Source organism: Cervus elaphus, chromosome 21 (assembly GCF_910594005.1).
Source record: "Cervus elaphus chromosome 21, mCerEla1.1, whole genome shotgun sequence".
NCBI lineage: Eukaryota > Metazoa > Chordata > Mammalia > Artiodactyla > Cervidae > Cervus > Cervus elaphus.
In genome coordinates this window covers 56,601,180-56,620,136 of record NC_057835.1, presented here as the reverse complement: position 1 = coordinate 56,620,136, position 18,957 = coordinate 56,601,180, and the positions used below count along the sequence as shown (strand labels likewise).

The following is an 18,957-nucleotide window of genomic DNA, read 5'->3' as shown; positions in this document are numbered from 1 at the left end:
AAAAAATCTATTTTTTCTTTGCAATCCCTGAAGCTGACACTCTTTCCTGCAGCATTTTACATTCTCAATGCCATAGCCTACCTTTGCTGTTGAGATCAACCAATGTCGACTGTGCCCTCGATACACACCGGACCCTGTGTGCTAGGAATACAAAAAGAGGATGACAGGGCTTCTGCTCTTAAACTCACATCCTGTATGCTGCAGAAGCAGAATCTATTGGTGACTGCTCCCAACTGGCTAAAAGAAAATTGAGAACATTTCTCCAAGGAAGATACACGAACAGTCAATACGCACATGAAAAGGAACTCGTCATCTTTAGCCATCAGGGAAATGGAAATCAAAAGCACAATGAAATACTGCTCCACACTCACTAGAGTAAGTATAACCAAAAGGATAGACAACAACAACTGTTGATAAGGATGTGGAGAAATTGAAACCCTTAGACATTGCTGGTGGTATGTAAAGTGGTACAGCCATTAGGGGAAAAAGTTTGGCAGTTCCTCAAAGGGTTAAACATAAGAGTTACCATATGACTTTGAAATTTCAGTCTTAGGTATACACCCAAGAGAACTGAAAGTCTGTACAAAAACTTGTATGTGACTATTCATGCCACCATTATTCACAATCGGTCCAAAGTAGAAACAACCCAAATATCTGTCAACTGTGAACAGATAAGCAAAGTGTGGTATGCCACCACACTAAGCCAAGATGTTAACAACAGGGGAAGCTGGAGGTAGTGGTACGAGATATGAGACATGGTAGGGGATAGGAGAACCCTGTACTGGGTGCTCAATTTTTCTGTACGCCCAAAATTGCTCACCAAAAGTCTACTTTAAAATGTGGTATATTCATACAACAGAATATTACTGAGCCATAAAAAGAATGACGGGCTAGTGCATGAACCTTGAAAACATCATGCTAAGCAAAAGAAGCTGAACACAAAAGGCCATAGATTGTATGATGCCATTATACGTGATGTCCAGAACAGGCAAATCAGACAGAGGGCAGGTAAGTGGTTGCCAGGGGCTGGGAGAAAGGAAGAGTGGACAGTGACATCTCATGGGTATGGGGTTTCTTTGGAGGGATATAAAAATGCCCTGAAATTGGACAGTGGTGATGTTTGTACAATCTTTTGAATATACTAAATACCATGGAAATGTATACTTTAAAGGGGTGAATTTTATAGTATGTGAATTATCTTAATTTTTTAAAAGGACAGCCGAGCTGGGGAAGAGAGGAAGGACATTCTAGTTTCTGAATACACAAGGTAATGGTTTATTTCTTGACTATAATTACATTCGGACACAACTTAGCGACTCAATAACAACAACAATACAATAATTACGTGACATTCTTTAACTCACTGTCTCTGTCTTAAGTATATAAAAGAGCATAAAAGGCATAAAAAGGGGTACTCAACATCTTTTTTATAATACCCATCTTCTCCTATGCGGTCTTCTCCACTGTGTATCATTTCTTTTCTTTTTCATATTATACCAAAGCAAAAGACAATTAAGAAATTCATCTTGACTGACATTTATCAGGAACCAATAGGAAATAAAGGATTTCTTCCTCACACAGTTTAAATTTTGCTCTCAGACTAAACGACATTTTCTTTGATTGACCAAAAGCAAGATGAAGAATAATTCATTAAGATATGCTCTGCATATCAATTATTCACGAAGAACAAAAGCGGAGAGAGATGGAAGTAGATGTAGGACCTTCCAATGGAAGCAGACAAGGACCAAGCTTTGGCTCCATTGAAATAAAGCCACCTACAGCTCCTTGCACAATAATGTCATCACCAAACAAAAATTAGAAGACAAATGTAAAGAATGGAACTCATGCAAGCCATTAATCTGTCTTTTCAGGCTCATTAATATGTATAGCACAACTGGTGATATTGAAGAAAATAAGGCAATAGGGGGTTGTCTCTCAATGCCAATATTCAGGTCCTTTTACTTTCAAGTTATAACTTTAGTTTCACTAAAACTTTATTTGCTCATACACTGTATATATTTTTGAGATGCAAAATATTATTGATATATTGCAAATTCTGAGAACTGTTCTGATGTTCATGGCATCTTATTCACTGTAATAATGATCTCCATTTCATCTCAAAGCTTTTACTATTTTGTCATTATTGAACATTCTATATATATACACACACATACACACATACAGCAGCATACTCATATTTCAGTCTTAAAAAAAGCAAATAAAATAGCTAGGATAGCAAGCACTCCCAGCCTTACAGATCTGCCTCAAGGTAACCTGTTCTTTTCATAATCTGTGCATACTTTAGATGGTACCAAGTAATTTCTTAGTATAATTTATGCTAGACTTAATTAAATAGTTTAAACGTCTGTTAGACCATTCAGTTAACATTTCTTCAAATTTCCTCCCTTTTTAACATGCCTTTACAATAGGCACATATGTCACTATGCATTCTCAATTAACAACTAGTGTAGGAAATATTCCACTCTCTGCTCTACCTCTTTATTTAAAAAAAAATAAGAGAGATTTCTGGGTACTAGGTACTGCATTAGTGTTCCTCATGCTGATATCCAGGGGCTTCATTTCAAATTTCACGTGAAATCACTCCAGTCATACGGCTCTGATGAGAACATGAAGAGTAAGGCCACTTACCTGGCTTTACAAGGCCTGACTTCTGTTCCTTCTTGTGTCGCGCTGACTGGAGGCTTCCCTCACCAACCATTCCAATTGTGCATTTCTTTCTGGTAAAGTCTTCATCACTTCCAGGGCAAAAGCCAATGGGGCTGTTCCCAGCATCGGAGGGAGTCTTCACAGGCGATACTGACTGGCTACTAGGGCAGCCTGTGTCATCTGGAAGACAGGAATCGACGAGTGTTTAATGAGAAGGAGGAAATCAATGATGGTGCAGGGGAGACAGGCAGTGCGCCATGCCCACGCGCGCTCACACACACGTACTCTGCTCAGGAGGCGCAGGCTAACTCCTGTGGATGACTTGCCTTTTATTTTCCATATTCTGGCCAATCACGTTAACAAAGGAAATATCAACAATCAAAGAACAGATTCTAAGGCAAAACCCTGTAAGACTTTTGGATCACAAATATTTCTGTGACATTCCTGTTGTCCAAACCTAAATTATACCTGTCTGTTTTAGGGCTTTAGGTAGTATACTTCTGGTTTATATTCATCCACAGATTTCTGATGGGGTTAGTAACAAAACATTTGTCAGAGCAATTCAGAATTATTGATATGAATTTCTCAGGGTTGTCTGTATTAGGAAAAAGCTGCTTGAATGTTATTGACCACGCCCAGTTTTCAATTACTGGACCCATCAGTTGGTTGCCAGAGTTTGAAGGAGAAGACAGCTGATTTCAGGGGTTCAAGGAAGCAGAAGGCAGTGATCCTGTTTTATCATCGAACGCACCTATCCAAACCAAAAGGACATCAATCACATATCTTGCTGTCTGGGATAAATGGGTAAAATAAAAATAATATTCAAATCAGAAATGTTCCCTTAACTTTCAAGCTATATATTAACTACCATAGTTATTATTATAAGTTAATATGCATAATATGCAGTGACCTTGTAAATGCTTAGTAAGCAAACAAAAAAGCTACACTGCTGATTCCTGTAAGTTCTTTCCATATCTATTAAATGTTTATAGTGGTTGATTAATTCATTTATACTGTGTTGAGGAGAAGTGTATGGAATGTAAAGCCAATCAGCGTTACTTAAAAGTATGTCTACTCAAAATAATCAATTAGTGGTAAATTTTCATTGCTGAAAAATTCTTTATTATATGGAAATATTTTGACATCAGAGCTATTTTAGTAACTAAGTAGGCAAAAAAATGAATAGTACTAATGAATACTACTAAATGAATTTGGTACTAATAACTTTTAGGACTATTATACTTTTATAAATATTAAAGGAACTAAAATAATTTGCCATCTATCAAAGACTATCATAAAACTTTATGGCTTGAATGAAGACAGAAACAGAACTAGGACTGAATAAAATATACTGGTTGCCTGAATTAACATGACTAGAGAATCCATCTAAAAAGTAATTGCCATTGTTTCATTTTTGGCCTTTATTTCAATTTTTGTTATGAAATATCCCAGCTCCTAGAACAAAGTGAACTTGGCATTAGTAAAATGATGTATCCTTTTAAACTTTTGGACATAATAGGCTATATTGGATCTCAGTGGTCCATTTCTGGAAGTAAATGGTTTTTAGTGCACAGTTCATATCTTTTGTCTTTGCTGCTCTTTTAAATGTGCTATGTTCTTCTTGAATTGAAGAAATGGTGGCTCTGAATCACAAAGTGATGAGAATCCTCTTGGCTGCTACAGCTCAGCTATTTCACTATTGTCCCTGGCTTCTCACTTTTGCCTGTCTCATGCTTCGGTCCAAAGAAATCTGAGCTCCTTTCTTAAGGTGCAAAGACAGTTTCCAGTACTTTTACAAGGCTCCACGGGTCTGCACATGGCCTCAGGAGAGCCTGCTTCCTGATTCCTATCCCAAAGCAGATAAACCCAAACAAATGAAGTCTAATCATCCAAAATTACCTGTTGTCTTTAAAAGTATTTCCTTATGAGGCAGTTCCCTAAGTTACTTCTTTTGAAAGAGAGATGGCCCAAATGAACGAAAAGTCACGCTTCAGATTCTCTACCCTCGAAAGCAATTTTTCTTGAGAACTCTGACTCCAAGGGACAAAATTAAACAATTTCCAGTATTGAGAAACACTGTCAAAACTGTAATTTAAATAGAAAACGAATGTGTTTTGTTCGGTTCTGCTATCATTTAGCCAGAGTTAAACAAGAAGGAACGTGTGCATGCCATGTTTTCAGTACTAGTCATTTCAAGGACTATAGGTCTGATTAAAAATTGGGGACCAAAATTATTCAGAACGGTAGCAGTTTACGGAAGGCAGTAGCAGTTTTTCACCTGGCATGTATGTCTCACCTGTCATCAAAATTTACAGCCGTTATCTCCAGGGCAGGGATTGAGAAGATGAATACCTAAATAAATCTTTAACTTCGGGTACCTCATACAGCATTTGAATCACCACCTAGTAAACTAGTATTCATTTATCATCTCTTAACTGTCTGGTATTACACTTCATATTGAGGGGGAAATGATGGGAATATGAGACATCGTCTTTCATTAGTTAAACAAATATATATTGAGTCTTGGCACTGAATCAGCCACAGGAATGTACTCAGCCCCCATCCTGATGGAGCTTATAAGCAAGTAAAGGGAGTTGGTAAATACCACTCCCAGCGCACAGTTCTTGTAAACTGGTAAGCCTGTTAAGGCAAATCCACACCCCAGAAAAACTGAGTTATGAGAGAAGCTTGGGGTATTTGCCTGTTTTGTCTAATGGAACCAACACTGACAAAGGAATCTAGTTTTGGAAAGGGCGGGGCCATTAATTTTCCTACTGCAGAGACTACACTTTAAGTTATGCAAACTAAGACCCGAGCAAAAACAACAGAAATTCAGTACCAGAGAGTCACCTGGTTAACTGGCGCCTGAGGTGTTTTTCTCTGCACAGCACTGAAGAAGTGGTTCTTTTTTTCCACAGGTCTTATTTAGGGCCCTTTCTTTCCTCCCCTTCCCCTTCCCTCCTCTTCCCCTCTTCCTTTTTAACTTCATGATCATAGCTGGAAGCAGACCACCAGTCCAGATGAAGATAATATTCCTTTCCAAAATTCTATGTAAAATAGTCTTAGTTCACATTTATTCCAAGATTCTAAGAACAGTCAAGTTGATGTTCTTTGGTTGTTCAAGTCTAATCTTACTACGTGCCAAACTACATGTGGATCCAGCACATAATAGATTTATTTATTAAACCTGCTTCAGTGAAATACTTCATGCCTTCTGTTTCCTGCTGCGATTTTGACTGTTGAATCTGTCTTGTAGAAGTACAGCTCTCATTACTTATGTTAGTATAAAGGAATTATCAGTGACAGAAATTTCTAAGAGGATACCACGAAGAAACTGTTTCTGGGCAGGAAATGGCAGAAATCCTGAATGATTTACCCAGGAAAGTGTGGGTTGTTTTAAATTTCCAGAATGCCTGAGAAAAGTAAGAACATTTCAACTTGGTTTTAAGAAAAACTTTGCTCCAAGGCTTTAGAAAGAGAGTGGAGGAGATTGTCACTTCTACTGAAAAGGGGTTTTTCTCTTAAAACACGCTTAAACATACACCCACACCAGCTCTTACATAGTTGAGCTTTTACGTTTCTTTCTCATGGCATTATTCATGGTAAGTATAATTTCATTTTAAGAATAGACATGCAATAGAGCACTTTCCATGTTTTACAGCGTGATCCATTTGAGATGATTTCCTTCCGGGGTCAACAATTTAAAATTCCATTTACATGAGTCCAGGATGGCCCCTGGTGGATCTCAGGGTAAAGTGACCCTTGTCAAGGCCAAATGATCACCACCTGCAGTGAAGGAGACTAATTTATATGTCCCCTTTCACTTATTTTTGCTTCTGTGGTTGTGTCCCTAAGTTGTGTCCAACTTTTTGCGACCCCATGAACTACAGCACACCAGGCTCCCCTGTCCTCCACTATCTCCTGGAGTTTGCTCAGATTGATGCCCATTGAGTTGGTGATGTTATCTAACCATCTCAACCTCCACCGTCCCCTTCTCTTTTTGTCTTCAATCTTTCCCAGCAATTGGTTATTCACTTCAGGAGGCCAAAGTATTGAAGCTTCAGGTTCAGCATCAATCCTTCCAATGAATATTCACTTTTATTTATACTGAGGAATAAGTTCTTTCATTGATTTGTTCCTGTTTATTTTTTTTTAATATGTCAACCCACAGAATTAAGGATAATAGAAAAATATTTACAGATCTAGGAACTTCCAGAAGTTGTGGCCTACCTCAAGTGCTGTAAGAAATATACTACTAACTCATTTCCAAACTGATTTTAAGGGAAAAAATATTTAAGGTCTATAAAGACAGATGGGAGAAACAAATATCTAAAGTAGTTTTGGAGCTTGGAGGTTGATAAATAATGATTTTTTAATCTATTTTCTTCCCTCTTTATATTATAAGCTCTTTGAGAATATGGGATACAGCTAAAAATTGTACAATTACTCTACTTACAATTCCGAAGAAAGTGCATAAAAGCACCTTTTAAAATAATTTATATATTATTTTAAATGTACTAAAGAAACTTGTTAACTTAAAGAAAATATTCTGTTGGGTTTTTAAATTATAAAAGTAATACTCTTTAATGCAAAACATCTAGCATACAGAAAAGTTCAAAGAAGTAAAAAAAATAAAGAGATAATAGTTTCCTAGAATTGTACTGCCAATAAGAAATATTTAACTATTTGGTATATTTCTTACTGATTTTTTATGCATATTATTTACTTGCTTGCTTGTTTTCTGTTTTCTACATTATAGTTTCTTTACTCTGTTAATTGAAAAATTTTCCCTGGAATTTGTTAGGTTAGACAGAAAGAAGCTTTTAAGACTAGTAGGAACCAAAACAAAGGGGTCCCATTGGCCAAAGATGGAATAATTTGAGCATCAGAAATAATAATAAATACAAATGACTAATAATCATTGGATATATTTTAAAAATCTATGAGTTCATAATCTTACAAAATAAACCAAAAAAAAAAAAAAGAAAGGCCATTTCAACACCCCCAAAATCCCAACCTGCTGAAATCATTGGAAGTGACCAAGGGGCCAATTTTTATACTTAAATTTGACAATTAAGAAGAAACAAAAAATATCCTGATTGTAAAAGCTGTTACTGGACAATCTGTATTTTAGGATACCTTAACTCACTGATATTGGAAAGTTCTTTCTTACAGAAGCATTCTGGTTAATGAAAGTAAGATGGAATAATAGAAAGTTACTATGGTTGACCCTTGAACACATGGGTGGTTGGTGGTTGGGGGTGCAGACCCCATGCAGTAGAAAACCCAAGTAAAATGTAGCAGTTGATCCACCATGTATGCAGTTCTACATTCAAGGATTCAACAAACCTAAGTTCATAGTACATATTTATTTTAAAAAGTCTGAGTATAAGTGGACTCATGCAGTTCAAACCCATGTTGCACAAGGGTGAACTCTGCAATTATTTCTAATGGAATAACAGATTTAGGCAACAAACACAATGGATGAAACCATTAGACAGAAGGCTGACGGAGAGTCCGTAGTAGAGGGATCAAGCCTTACCCATTTGTACCCACTGAGTATCCTTAGCCTGACTGACAGTGGGGCAACGGACACTATGTCCCTTCTGATGGGCTATGAGATGAAGCACGCGGCATTCCCCATGAAGGATTCTTGCCACAAAAGAACTGCCCCTGAATCTAATCAAGCTTTAAACCTAATGTCCACCGCACAATATGGAGAACAGGAATGAGTTAAATCAGGGGTTGGCAAACCGCAGCCTGAAGGCCAAATCCTGTTCGCTGCCTGCTTTTGTAAATCAAATGTTACTGGAAAACAGCCCAATCCTTTACATGGTGTGGACTGTGGCTTTCAAGCGCAAAAACAGAGGTGAATAATGACAACAGAGATCATCTGGACAGCAAAGCTGAAATTATTTACTATCTGGTCCTTTTCAGAAAAGTTTGTTGGCCTCTGGTTTAAATAATACCATGAGGAAGGAAACAGACACTTTTGAGATGACTGGGGCTATTTCAGTGTTCTCGATAGTACCAAGGAATTATGTTAAATATATTAGTAATGAAAATGGCACTAATTTTTGCAAGAAAATGTTCAATTTTTAGAGAAATGAGTGCTAAGGTATGGACATGAAATGGCATGATGTCTGGATATAAGCTTTAAAATGTTTCAGCAAAGTAAAAAAGAGAGAAAGAGATAGACGCAGCAAATATGACAACATCTTGCTATTACTTAATCTAGATAGAACGGACAAGCAGCATATTAGGGTTTAGTATAGTATTCATCTTTCTTTGGGTATGTTTCTAAAAGTTTCAAAATATTTTATTTAATTTCTCAAAAATATTATTTTTAAATGAGTAACTGTTTAAAACAGGAACACAGTATTTCCAAAAATCAATTCCCTCTTGAAGGGTTTTTTTAGGTTGTTTGCAATTTTCTATCATTGAAATTGCTTTAATAACATTTTACAGATAAATCTCTGGTCACATTTTTTTATTACCTCATAGAACATATCTCTAAAAGCAAAATTAATAAGACTTCTGAGAAATTTCAAGCAACTTATATTCCTATTATTATCATATGAGAGTACCCTACTTATTAAATTCATGCTAGTAATGAATACTAGTTTGTTTACATTTTTGTCAAGTTAATATGAAAAATGTATTTCTGATGTTTTAGCTTGCATGTATTTATCAGTGAGGCTTAATGTCTCTCATATGTTCGCTGGCCTTTTTTTTACTCATCCTATGTACTGTGCATGTTTTTGAAAATTTTTCTATTAAGGTATCAAGGAATTCTTATTGATCTGTAAGAAATTCTTACATATGGAAGGCACAGTCCTTCAGCATAGTTCACCGAATTTATTGTTGGCTTTTAGTTTAAAATGTTTTTGACAACCAACCTTTTCTATTTCTAGTTATCAAATCTCTCCATATTTTCCTTTGTGATTTCTATCAATGCTTTAATGCTTAGAATGTCATTATTAACTCCAGGATCAATTAAATATTACCTATACTTTCCTCCGCTGGAGAAGGGAAAGGCTAACCACACTAGTATTCTGGCCTAGAGAATTCCATTGACTGTAGTCCATGGGGTCACAAAGAGTTGGACACAACTGAGAAACTTTCACTTTCATACTTTCTTCTAGATTGTTATAATTTCAGTTTTCACGTATATTAAATCCATCTGCAATTCATTTTAAAATGCAGTGTAAGGTTAGATGCTGTTATTATTTTCTTAATTTTTAGGAAATCTATCCTTTCCATATTACTTGTTAATGCTTTTCTGATGAAAATTTGAAAGCAATGAATATTTTCTGCAAAGTGAATATATATAGATGTATATGTGTGTGTATATATGCATGTGTGTGTGTGTGTGTGTGTGTGTGCTATATTATGTCCAACTTGAGACCCTATGGACTGTAGCCTACCAGGCTCCTTTGTCTATGGGATTCCCCAGGCAAGAATACTGGAGTGGGTTGCCAAGCTCTCCTCCAGGGGATCTTTCCGACTCAGGGCTCAAACCTGCGTCTGTCTATGGCATTGGCAGGTAGGTTCTTTACCACTAGCACCATTTGGGAAGCCCCTATACATAAACATGTGCTGTGCTGTGTTTAGTCGCTCAGTCATGTCCAACTCTTTGCCACTCCCTGGACTGTAACCCGCCAAGATCCTTTGTCCATGGGGATTCTCCAGGCAAGAATACTGGAGTGGATTGCCATGCCCTCCTCCAGGGGATCTTCCCAACCCAGCGATCGAACCCAGGTCTCCCACATTGCAGGCGGATTCTTTACCGTCTAAGCCACAAGGGAAGCCCATGAATACTGGAGTAGGTAGCCGATCCCTTCTCCAGGGGATCTTCCTGACCCAGAAATCAAACCTGGGTCTCCTGAATTGCAGGCAGATTATTTACCATCTAAGCTACCAGGGAAGCCAGGGTTATATATATTTAACCCACATTTTAAAATATTAGGATTGCCCAGTGGTGTGTATATTTACTGATATTTAAGGTGCCTAACAACCAGTGCTATCCAACACATTTGGTGACAATTATGATGACCAAGTCCCAACTTCAACTTCCTTGTAATCTAAAGATTACTGATAAAATATTTCGTCAAAGTCCAAGAAACATCTCTAAAACTTCTGGTTCGTTTTTGAATTTAGTTCTCAGAGCTCATTGGTTTTCCAAAATGCTGAACTAAACAATTCCAGAAGAACTTAAAAATAACAGCAGGCGGAGGAAAATGTGGTTTTGTGCCATAAGGTCTTGAAACATTCAGTTATGGTTTGATACTGTTCAATGTTCAGCTGAATAATTTGGAGGAAGAATCATTTCCATTTTAAAGAAACATCAAACTATATAGAAATCTAGTTGATTCTCATGAATGGCAAAAGTGTTTACAGACAACTTACTCATTTGCTCAACAAATACTTACTGAGTATCTACCATGTGCCAGACACTGTTATAGGTGTTACTATTTACTGCTCAGGAAATATTTACTATTTACTGGTCAGGCAGGAGGAGAAGGGGGTGACAGAGGATGAGATGGTTGGATGGCATCACAAACTCAATGGATATAAATTTGAGCAAACTCCAGGAGATAGTGGAGGACAGAGGAGCCTGGCATGCTGCAGTCCACGGGGTTGAAAAGAGTCGGACATGACTAAGCAACTGAACAATAATTTACTGCTCCAGACATTGACATTTCTGAAGATAGTCTGATGGGAGACAAGTAAAATGTCATAGTTTAAACTCATGGTTAATCTGAACTCTGTGAAATTCTTACTAAAAACTATTCAAATGCTCTGAAAGGATGTAGGTAAGATAAAAGTAACATTTATTGCATAGCTATCATGTGGCAAGAATACTAGTTTTATCATATAATTTTAATAATATCTCATTTTTATACGTGGGAAAACTAACGCTTGGACAGGTAAGAAAGCCAGTCACATAGCTAGTAAGGGATGAATTCAAAGATTCAAACTCAGCTTTGTCTGACTCTGAAGTCCCTATTTTTCTTACCACCATGAGTTGTTTTCTAAATTTTTCTACCTACGTTTGTTCCAAGAGGAAACAGCAGAAATTTGGGGAATGCTCAAATTAAAAACAGACAAAGGAAGCTGTTAGAAAGAAGCCATCTCATTGTAAACAGACCACAAAATTTGAGGCAAGAAACTCTTAGTTGTTTTCAGTTTTTGCTTCAATACAGTGACAGTTTAATGCATGCTGCTCAGATAATTTTGCACTGTAGGTTTTCAGTAGCAAAATTTGCAATTCTATTCCCTCACCTAATTTCAGCATCTTTTTGGAGTGAGAATTCATGTCTACAAGGCTCCACCCTAATTTTGCTTTAGCATTATACAATGTGACACTACACAATTGCCAGTGTTGAAGTGTAAGAATCTCATTCATCCATCCATCCATCCCACAAATAATTACTGATTTCCTATTGCATGGCAGATAGTCCTCAAGATATTGAAAATGTAATGATGACCAAGACTCTAAGATCCTTGTCCTCAAGGAGTTCACATTCTAGTGGTAGAGACAGTTAATAAGCAAGTGAAAAAAAAAATAGGGAAGAAATTTTGATTGTGATGTACTGTTAACAAACTAGCTGATTTAGAGTAGCTGGGTGGGAGATGGGAAGGTGTTTCATTAGACAGGTTGTCATGGAAAGTCCTAAAGAGGTAATTCGAACTGAGATCAAAAAAGTGAGAAGGAATCAATCATGGAAAAGGCAGGGAAGAGAAAAGCCCAGGAAGAGGGAACAACAAGGAGTCTGGTACACTGAAGAAATTGAGAAGAGGCCAGCAAAATGTGAGGACAGAGGACTGATGATGAGGTTGAAGGGAAGCGGAAGTCCAAGCATGACCAGAACTATAGGCCAGAACCCTACGTTTATCTCAAGTGCAATGGAAGCTATCATGTGCATTAAGCAAGAAATGACAACCATTTGGCCTGTGGAGAATAGACTATATTAGTGATATTAGGTCTCACTAATACTTATTGAGTGCCTACTAAGTATCAGGCATGTTTAGAACACTAAACCTTTAATATAATTTAATTAACTTAATCTAATATCCTCTTTGAGACAGGCACTAACAAGATGTACTGCAGTCCAGGGGTTGCAAAGAGTCGGACGGACATGACTGAGTAACTGAACTGAACTGAATAAGACAGGCATACAAAACTAGCACTACAAAGCCACCTCCCTGAGGCCACAGTAAGCCGTGGGTATGAATTCAAAGAGGTCAACTCCAGAGTCTCCTTCTGGACACCCATGCTGTGTAACCCCTTTAGGAATGAAGGCATGGAAGCAGTAAACCCACATAGAGACCACTGCATAGTAGAAATGAGAGACGGCAGTGGTTTGACTGAGGCGGTAGTAGTGAAAATTGAGAAAAGGAGATGGATAGGGGATACATTGGTTATGACAATGAAAAGTAGGAGGTCAAGAATACCTTCCAGGTTCTTTGCTTAAGCAACAGAGAATACGATGGTCATTTCTGAGTTGGAGAAAAATGGGTTTATGAGTTTACAGAGGGTGAAATTAAGAACTCTGTTTCTGATGGGACTTCCGTGGTGGTCCAGTGGTTAGGAATATGCCTTCCAATGCAGGAGATGCAGGTTCCATCCCTAGTCAGGGAACTAATACCCAACATGCTGCAGGGCAATTAAGCCTATGTGCCACAAATAGAGTCCACATATAACAACTACCAAACATGTGTACAACAACTATTGAACATGCCTGCCACAACGAAGAGTCGATGAAGAGTCCACGTGCTAGAAAAAGACCCAGCTCACCCTCCCCCCACAAAAAGGAATTCTGCTTTTGATATATGTTAAATCTGAGGCACAAATTAACCGGGACACTGGAGATATCAAATAGGCAGCTGGATATGTGAGCCTAAAGCTTAGAGGGTGCTTCCCAGGTGGCGCTAGCAGTGAAGAACACCACTGCCAATGCAAGAGACTTAAGAGACATGAGTTCAATCCCTGGGTGGGGGAATATCCCCTGGAGGAGGGTGTGGCAACCCACTCCAGTATTCTTGCCTGGAGAATCCCATGGATAAAGAGCCTGGCGGGCTGCAGTCCATGGGGTCGCACAGAGTCAGACATGACTGAAGTGACTTTGTGCGCACACAAGTCTCAGAGGAGAGGTTGGACTGGAGAGCATCACCATCCTACAAGTGAGGGATTTAAAGAGCCGAGCCCTTGGGGAGGGCAGGAAGAGAAGAGGCCTGAGAACTGAGGCACGGGGACACTGTGAGGCGGGAAGGGGCAGGACGGAGCCAACAGGGGCACTCAAAGAGGGGAACCAAAGGAGCCAAGAAGGAAAATCTTTCCTAAGAAAGAGGCTTGTTCAGCTGTACTAAGTCACGCTGGAAAATCAAGGAAAATGAAGGCGGACAAGAGAATGTCAGATCTGCTAATGTGGTCACTCCCAGGCTTGACAAGGACAGATTATGGAGATAGGATGTTGATGAAGTTTTGCTCGTGAAGAGGAACAGGGAAGTAGAACGGCAGCTGCAAGGCGATAAGGGGGTCAAAGGTCGCTTATTTACTCTGAAGGATGTGTGAACACAAGCATATGTATATGCTGATGGAGGTGAACTTGTTAGAGCAATTAGAGTGAGACACCTCCGCTAGACACGTAACCTACGTCTATAAAAACCAAGCAGAGAACGGAGAAATTATTTAATCAAAGTTTCCCTGGTTTCTTGGAGACAAAATAATCATTTCCCATATAAACATTCCCGGGATTTCTGAGCTATTTTGGAGCCTCGAGTGCTCCCATAAAAGTCATTCTGGTGCAGCCCTGGGCAGCAAAAGAGGATATGTAGTGAAGCAAGGTGAGGCGAGTCGGTCTCTTCATGGGACCTGTGCTTTCTCTGAAAAAAAGGCTTCTACTTGGTTTTCCACCAAGCGCCAAATTGTCTCGTTTGTAGGAGCAACCACGGGGGGAGTTTAGAAGGGAAAACAAGTTGGTCCAAACAGTCAGCGTAGCATAATGACACGTTTATCTAGGAGTTTTGGTGAGGGAGCAGCCGATGCTGAAATTGGGAACCAGGGTGGCTCAGTCACTGCCAGGAGACAGGTGAGCCCCGGGAGGTGGGTGGGGAATTCTTCTGTCTCTCAAGTTTCATTTCTCCTGCTCTTTTACAGGGTTATGATCTTTCCAAAATAAGGATGTTATTAATGCTTCTGATCTTCCCTCTCCTTAGTAATACGAGTTTATTTGCAGCTTCTAAACTATGCATTTATAAAGACTGTTTTTTTTAAAGCTTCTTTGTTGGGAGAAGATAGAAGAGAGGGAAAGGCAGGGTGGGAAGGGAGCTGGCGGGTAGTAAGGAAAGAGGAGAGCACAGAGTCAGACAGAGAAGCTATCTTTTGATCTTTTGAAAACCTTATAACAAGGAAACTCCAAACCACTCTTAAGAAAGAAAGTGAAGCCGCTCAGTCGTGTCCAACTCTTTGGAACCCCATGGACTGTAACCTACCAGGTTCCTCTGTCCATGGGATTTTCCAGGCAAGAATACTGGAGAGGGTTGCCATTTCCCACTCCAGGGGATCCTTCTGACCGAGGGATCGAACCCGGGTCTCCTGCATTGCAGGCAGATGCTTTACCGTCTGAGCCACCAGGGAAACCAGTCTTAGGACACTGGAATTACAGTGAGTTCTCTTGTAGCAAACCCCTTTCCAGGTGGCACAAGTGGTAAACAGCCTTCCTGCCAATGCAGGAGATGTAAGGGATGCGGGTTCAATCCCGGGGTTGGGAAGATCCCCTGCAGAAGGAAATGGCAGCCCACTCTAGTATTTCTTGCCTGGAAAACTTCCACGGACAGAGGCAGACACTCTTGTAGCAAGGCGAATCTTTTCCCCGTCCTTTCTGTTTTTTCCCACATTGAGCATTTGAAGATGGTGTCGGTCAAGATGCAGTAAGGCATTACAATGGAGAAATGCTGAAGCACGTTAAGGAAAAAATAATGCTTATCACACAGTCTAATTCCTACATCTTGATCTATTTGGGAAAAAAAAAAAGATTTTGTTTTAGAGAATATATATGAATCAGGGTATTCATTTTAACAAAAGATACAAACACAGAAAAGAGAGAGATGCTCAGGAATAAAGTTAGTTTCAGTGACATTCAGTAAATGAAACTCTGAATTTTGAAAAGTTAGCCTCAGAGATGAAATGTCCATCCACAGAAAAAGGGCTGAATAAATGAAGCCCTCCATCCGGTGGAACACGAGCTGTCAGTACAGTGAATGGGGGCACCTCTATGGACTGACAAGCAGTCACAGGCACAGGTACCACCTAGAATACACACTCCGGGAGGGCAGGAGTCCTGTCAGGGCTGCTCATCACTCTTGTTCAGCTCCCAGGATAGCACCTTGTCCACAATAGGTGTTTGATAAATACTTCCTTAGAAAGGATCACGGGTCACTAAAGCAGGATCTCACTTTGGCAAAAAGCAATATAAGTGTAATTACATCTACTCTGACATATGTGTTTGCACATGGATCTCAGTTTTGAATTGAAAACATATAATCATTAGCATTAAAGAAAAGATAACCCTCAAACACACCTCAGGATAACTAGAAGGGCAGGTTAGGGTCCACAGGGTCTCAAGAATTCTGAGGGCTGGGTCAACATCTAAGAGGAATCCTATCTTCAGGGACCCCCACGCTAAAGAGAAGAGAATGAAGCAGGGCCAGCTGGGAAGAGAAGGCGTGCTGGGAAGATTCAGGCTGAGCAGGGAAAAGCTGAAGGATGGGTTTCTACCAGCTGCGGGTGAGAGCTGGGCGACCTCCCATGATGAGCACTGGGAAGTTTGGTTCGGGTTCTCTAAAAAGAGACAGCAGTCAGCCTGACATGACTGGCCTCCTGGAGCGGGAGCAGTATAACCCGGGTGATGAGCAGAGGGCGGGCACCTTGACCACCCAGCAGTGCGCGGAGCAGCTGGGAGGGTCTCTGCTCCGGGAGACGTGGGGCCCGACTGTCTCCAAAGCAGGAGATGCCACAGTCCAAGCCCGAGGGCAGCGGAGGTTTGGTGCAGTTACCTCGTGCGGGTGAAAGCAAAAGCCAGCTAACAGTACAGGCGCACCCAGCAGTCTTGTCTGTACAGATATATACACATACACATACCAGTTACTACACAGATGCACCTCACACACACTTCGCACACTTACATATACACACACAAATAAAACATAAACTGGATGGCTATTTTTTCTCCTGGCTTCCAAGTACCAACTCTGGAGTGGGATATTTTCTGATTTTCTTAGCAAGAGAGCTCTCCTCTAGCTGTCACAGCACTGGAGGGTCTGTTCTCTTACACCGATGACTCTTTCTGATAATTAGAGACACTGAACTCTTCTGGACAGGAGTGTTTCTTTCATGTAATAAACCGATTATATCCCCTGGATGAGGGCATGGCAACCCACCCCAGTATTTTTGCCTGGAGAATTCCATGGACAGAGGAGCCTGGAGGGCTACAGTCCAAGGGGTCACAAAGAGTTGGACACGACTGAGTGACTAACAATTTCCATTAGCAGGACATGTCCTAAGGTGACTGCTTCTTCGCTTTATGCCATATCTGTTCACAAAAGGTTTCACATGATGCTTTACTTTAAGATGGCAGGGAAAGTTGTGTTAAATCCCTTGACTGACTTCAGCTATGAACATCTCTGACTTCTCTTCACAGCTCCAGACCTTTATCTCAAGTGCAGCAAAGCCTAATCTGAGTCCATTCACCTGACTCATCCTCCTCCCCAGTCCTGCTACTTCATTTGGGTTCATCCAGTGGAAATTTAGACCCATTCCACTTGACACTGGTGACTAAGACATATACATTCTGGCTTCAGTCCTCACACTTATTATTTTATCATTTTTCACTTAGACTGTCACCACAATGGCCTTCAAACCAGGCAGGCTCTCACCATCATTCCCTGTCTCCTCCTATCCAATCTCCCACATGTAATCAGAAAGATTTTTCTAAATTATAAATCTAGTCATAAACCAGAAAACCCTTCCCTGGGGAAAGCCCTTCAGTGGCTCTGGAGGATTTTAAGGAATCGCAAAATGGCAGTCCAAGAGCCAAATCCAGCTACTTATGTATGTTATTTGACCCATATACTGGGGGAAAAAAAAAGCACTGAATTTTAAAACTCTGACTTTTGTTAGAAGGGGCACACACTGTCCAGTTCTAGAGTCCAAACCTATTGTCATCTATCCAGGTGGCCTCACTCTTTACGTTACTGGTCCACTTCCGGTATGGACCTTGGACCTCAGGGATCAAGCTTTTCACTAGGTGAATAAAGCCTTTCCTGCTCTGGCCCTGCTCACCTTTCTAATCTTATTTTATGCTTTTAACTCAGGTCTGCTGATGCCAAGGCTCATGTTTATCTACTACACCACACTAACAAATGCTACTTCTTTGAATCGTTGAGCTTATGAAATGTGAGAGGCCAGTGCAGATAATAAACAGAACAACAAACTCAAATTACAAGGAAGAAGTGTGTGTGTGTCAAGTGGGTGTGGGTAAAAATGACCAGATACAAAATCACTGAGATAAAGGCAGCTGTGTGGGAAATGCCTCCAAACATGTCATCCCATTTATTGATATTTTATTAGGGTGAAGGCAGTAAAATGCTTGATTTTTCCAATCCCTGTGTTTTATTCATCTCTGTACCCGTAGCCTGATCCTTAGCAGGCACGGAATAAATGCTTATTAGATTAATACGTTTTTATGGAAGTTTGCAAAAAGCTGAATGTCTTGCTACTCCCAGGCGTCAGTTTCTCTTTTTTTTTTCCATCTCTCTCAGTGAACCTACTGGGTGTTTAGGGCACATTCATGATGTACCCAGTACAACTGCTTCCGATGTACCTCAAATCATCCTAATGCCAAAATAAGTAAATGCAAAAGAATTAAAAGTCTGGCCACAGATAGTATATCCAGAAGGAGGGTTATCCAGGAAAATAGAGGGAGGAACTGCTTTCTCCTCCCTTTAACTTCTCTACCAACTGAACACAAGCTAAGCCACTTTGTAGACATAAATAATACTATCGCTAAGACTAACGGCATGGGAATTGTAAATATAGACTGAGAAGTTGTAATTTCCAGGAACTGTGGAAGCATTTTCCTTGTCCCATGCCATGGGTTTAAACAGCTTGGCTGGCCACCATTTCTGCTTTTTTGATCCTTGTTCATCTTGGGATGCTACTGGGGCATACCCCTCACATCCCTCATACAAAATCCCTAAACACACACAGACCACAAAATAGAGAGA

The 18,957-nt window shown here is 39.8% G+C and overlaps 1 protein-coding gene across 12 annotated transcripts in view; it reads right to left on the bottom strand.

Annotated features, from left to right (window-relative positions):
- SYBU (syntabulin) overlaps positions 1-18,957 on the bottom strand; it is a 122,801-nt gene that overhangs the window by 53,665 nt on the left and 50,179 nt on the right. For 10 of the 12 annotated variants that reach the window (XM_043879955.1, XM_043879946.1, XM_043879951.1 and 7 more), the window contains 2 exons: positions 2,650-2,847; positions 82-141 (listed from right to left, as the gene is read on the bottom strand). In XM_043879955.1, coding sequence (XP_043735890.1) covers positions 82-141; positions 2,650-2,847 — 258 coding nt within the window. The remainder of the gene's footprint in view (positions 1-81; positions 142-2,649; positions 2,848-18,957) is intronic. The other 2 variants (XM_043879947.1, XM_043879945.1) reach the window with 1 other exon arrangement.